Consider the following 3,907-nt stretch of genomic DNA (forward strand, 5'->3'; position numbering starts at 1 on the left):
AACTCACCGGGACCATCAGTTCCGGGGAGCTTTGGGGCAGGGCCACCGGGCTTATCGCAGCAAGGAAGGACTCGGGGATGAGACAGCCTTGGTCTGAGGGCAAGGGCCCTAAGTTAGCAAATGAAAGCATTCAGCTGGGAATCAGGGTCAGGACTGTGAGGAATGAAGGAATCTGTGTGATATGTTGACTAACACTCATTTTTTTCCTGTGGTGTCATGTGAGAGTTGTGGGGGAACAGAGTGTGTGCTGTGAGGTGGAGGCGGGTAGGAGATTTTGTTTAAAAGGGACCGTTTGTCCTCTGCAGTAGGAGGATTTCTAGGTCTTTCCAAGAGTTAATGTAAGGACCATGACGTCTGAATGGAACCACCACAATGAGAGTACAAGACAAACCATCCCCAATTCTTAGTCTTGGATAACAATGGGCAGGGGGGGCAATTCCCATATTCTCCCAGCTGGTGTAAGGAGATGTTGGCAGGGAAAGAAGAGTCCCAGGCTATGCCAGGGGCCAAAGAAAAGATGGAGGGGACCACTGAACATAGAAAGATAACAAAAAATCAGATTCCCACCTTTGCATTTAGAACTTGAGTTCTGAGCCTCAACGTTACTTATTTATAACAAATTTGAGGGAGAAGAGATCTTTATTGTGAGGATACAACCACCAGTGAGCAGAAGGGAGGTGTGCCAGGCACTACCTGGAGGCCAAATGAGTACCCTGAATGAGAAATAAGGACCAAAACAGTCCATGAAGGAAAGTTTTCCACATACCTCTCAGTTGAGTGCCTCAGGGTTAGGGAGTAAGGAACTGCTACATTACTTCTTCTTCTGGGGTCTCTGGCTTTGGTTTGAGGTATCAACTTCACAGCAATAGAATAGAGGAGGCCCAGGACCTGTGGAGAGTTGACAAGATGATCTTAAAGTTGAACTCAGAAGACCCCCAGAGCCCAGAACAGAGGTTCCCCACTGGCAGCCTCTGATGTCACCCCAGTACACCCCAGACAGGGCTGGCAGACAACAGTCTAGGTTCCCTTTAACTTCCTCTATAGGGTTCTCAGGGGACAGGCTCACTAGAACAGGAACCTTGTGGGTTCCTGGAGCAGTGCCTTCAAACCTGCAGAAGCAGCCTTGGTTAAAGCCAAGGTGGAATCTCCCTACTGAAGGCACTCACATCATCTCATTCTCTTTCCTCCAGGTGTCCACATCTCCTGATCTCCTATTGGTACTCCTATGTACCATCTGTGACCATAGTGCCATCATGCCTCGCAGTCATAAGAGTAAGCTCCAGGCTTCTGAGAAACGCCGCCAGGCTCGAGGTGAGGCTCAGGGTGAGGTTGCTCAGGCCATAGCAGCAGTGGAAGAGGAGTCTACTATCTCCTCTTCTCCTCAGTGTGAAGATGCTGCCCAGAGTCTGCCTCCTTCTGGGTCAAGTAGCACTTCCCAGCGGCGTCGAAGAGCACAAGCCACCACTGTTACTTCTACAGCCGTTTCTAGCACTAGATCTGATGAAGATTCCAACAGCCAAGATGAGGATAGGGTAAGCCCCTGTGAAGCCTCATACTACACTGAGAACCCAGGAGAAGATTCACTGACCAGGAAACCTGGCTTATTGGAGCAGTTCCTTCTGTACAAGTATAAAATGAAACAACCCATTTTGAAGGAAGACATGCTGAAGATTATCGGCCCAAATTACGAAGACCGATTTCCTGAGATCCTCAAGAAAGCCTCTGAGCGCATTGAGATTGTCTTTGCAGTTGATTTGAAGGAAATCGACTCAACCAGACAATCCTACGACCTCGTCAGCAAGCTCAAACTCCCCAACAATGGGAGGGTGCGTGCTGGCAGGGGGTTACCCAAGACCGGTCTCCTGATGAATATCCTGGGAATGATCTTCATGAAGGGCAACTGTGCTGCTGAGGAAGACATCTGGAAATTCCTGGGTATGATGAGAGTATATGCCGGAAGGAAGCACTTCATCTACGGAGAGCCCAGGAAGCTCATCACCAAAGATTTGGTGAGGCTGCAGTATCTAGAATACCGCCAAGTGGCCAACAGTGATCCTCCACGCTTCGAGTTCTTGTGGGGTCCGAAAGCCCTAGCTGAAACCAGCAAGATGAAAGTCCTGGAATTTCTGGCGAAAGTCAACGATACCATCCCCAGTGCTTTCCCATCCTATTACGAAGAAGCTCTGCAAGAAGAGGAAGAGAGAGTCCAAACCAAAGCCATGGTCAGGGCTAGCAATATTGCCAAAGTCATTATACCTTCCAGGGCCATGTCCCAGAATATCTTTCCACCCCTAGTGAAATCTGAGTTCTGTTATTCTCCAGATAAGAAAATATAACATCACAATAGGGATTATATTATTAGCAATTTGAAAGAATCCCATAGTAAAGTAGTAAAGATAATGGAATAGGAAAAAAAAAAAAAAAAAAAAAAGAAACATGGTTAATCCAGTTTTTACTTGTTCCCTTTAATCATTAGTTTTACAGAATTAAAGGGTATTATACTTCAGTTTTGTTAGTTTGTTCAAGAAAGAAATTAAATCTTAAGAAATTATCCTTTGTGTTTATTGGCTCTTTTGTTCGTCACACAGTGAGTATCTGCTCACGGGAAACCTCGGTGTCAGTAGTGCAGACGCGAATATAAAGGAGATCCAGCCTCTATTCACAGAATTTTAGAGCCTTTGAGCTTCACACATACAAGTAAGCAGCTGAAATATCCTCTGTGGCCCACAGGTAAAGTCAAAGGAATGGGTGAGGAGGGGGTAATCCTTATGAGAATAATTCAGTGGAAATCTCCTGAGCAATGCAGTTGGGGACCTCAGGAACTTGCCATCTCTCAGTGGGATGTAATTTTCATTTTCAGTGTGTGGTGGGCTAGCTGAGGCTGTGGAATTGGTGAGTAGAGGTACCTCGATGGTACACTTAAGGATTATGAGACACCACCCTGCGTTAGTCATGGACTGGGTGACTTAAACAACAGACATTTTCACAGTAATGGAGGCTGGGAAGTTCACAAGCAAGGTGCCAGCAGATTCAGTTTCTGGCGAGAGACCTCTTCCTACCTCACAGATGGCCACCTTCTCCATGTGTCGTCACATGGCAGAGAGAGAGAGTTCTGGTTTCTCATGCTCTTAGAACCCTAATCACATCATGGGTGTGCTATCCTCATGACCTCATCTAAGCCAAATTATCTCCCAAAGCGTCCACCTCCAACTACCTTCACATTAGGTGTTAGGGCTTCAACATATGAATTTTGGTGAGTGGGGACCCAAACAGGCAGACCGTTACAGAAAACTGGTGTTATGAGTTACTTCGGGATTATGGGTAAACCAAGGAGAAGTCACCCCCTGGGACAGGAAAGGAGGGTGTCCTTTGTTCTTATCCCAGTGCAGATGAATACAACATGCAAAGTAGGGACTCAGAAATGAGGGTGATGCCCCTTCAGGTGAGAAGCTACTGTGCCGGCACTGTTTGCCCTGAGTTGGGAGAGCTAGAGCCTGCTCCATTAAAAGGGCATTTTAATTAGATTATCTTCACTAATTTGGCAAACTGAGCAAGGGCTAGCTTTTGTTGAAGGTGTAATGAATGTTAACAGAGGTCATTTGATTGGAAGGGCACTTGGAAGGAATGGGAGGGCCTGTACCTTGACACCACTTCTAGGAACTTGAGTTGTACCCAACTGAGACAACTCCATGCCTGAATTAAATGACAGATGCTCTAATGGGAAAAATTTAGTTACTTTTACAAGCTAGGGTAGATTTTTGGTTAATTCCGTGTTCTTTGTTGAAGAAGACTGCATATTCTCTGACACTTCCTGGATTAAAAGAAAATAACAAGAGAGGTGGGTGGTATCATTTGGGATCAAAATAATATTAATCGCCATATTTAAAACATTGGGTAATATTTGCTA

General features: G+C 45.9%; 1 protein-coding gene across 1 annotated transcript; it reads left to right on the plus strand.

The window, feature by feature from the left end:
- Positions 1-1,253: 1,253 nt before the first annotated feature.
- LOC113242203 (melanoma-associated antigen B5-like) lies at positions 1,254-2,336 on the plus strand. The gene has a single exon (XM_048213538.1). The coding sequence runs from the start codon at positions 1,254-1,256 to the stop codon at positions 2,334-2,336; it is 1,083 nt and encodes a 360-aa protein (XP_048069495.1).
- Positions 2,337-3,907: the final 1,571 nt, after the last annotated feature.

The sequence above is a fragment of the Ursus arctos genome, chromosome X (assembly GCF_023065955.2).
Source record: "Ursus arctos isolate Adak ecotype North America chromosome X, UrsArc2.0, whole genome shotgun sequence".
Classification (NCBI taxonomy): Eukaryota; Metazoa; Chordata; class Mammalia; order Carnivora; family Ursidae; genus Ursus; species Ursus arctos.

Excerpts from the sequence above, each read along its gene's own strand:
- LOC113242203 (XM_048213538.1), top strand. The coding sequence starts at position 1,254 with ATGCCTCGCAGTCATAAGAGTAAGCTCCAGGCTTCTGAGAAACGCCGC.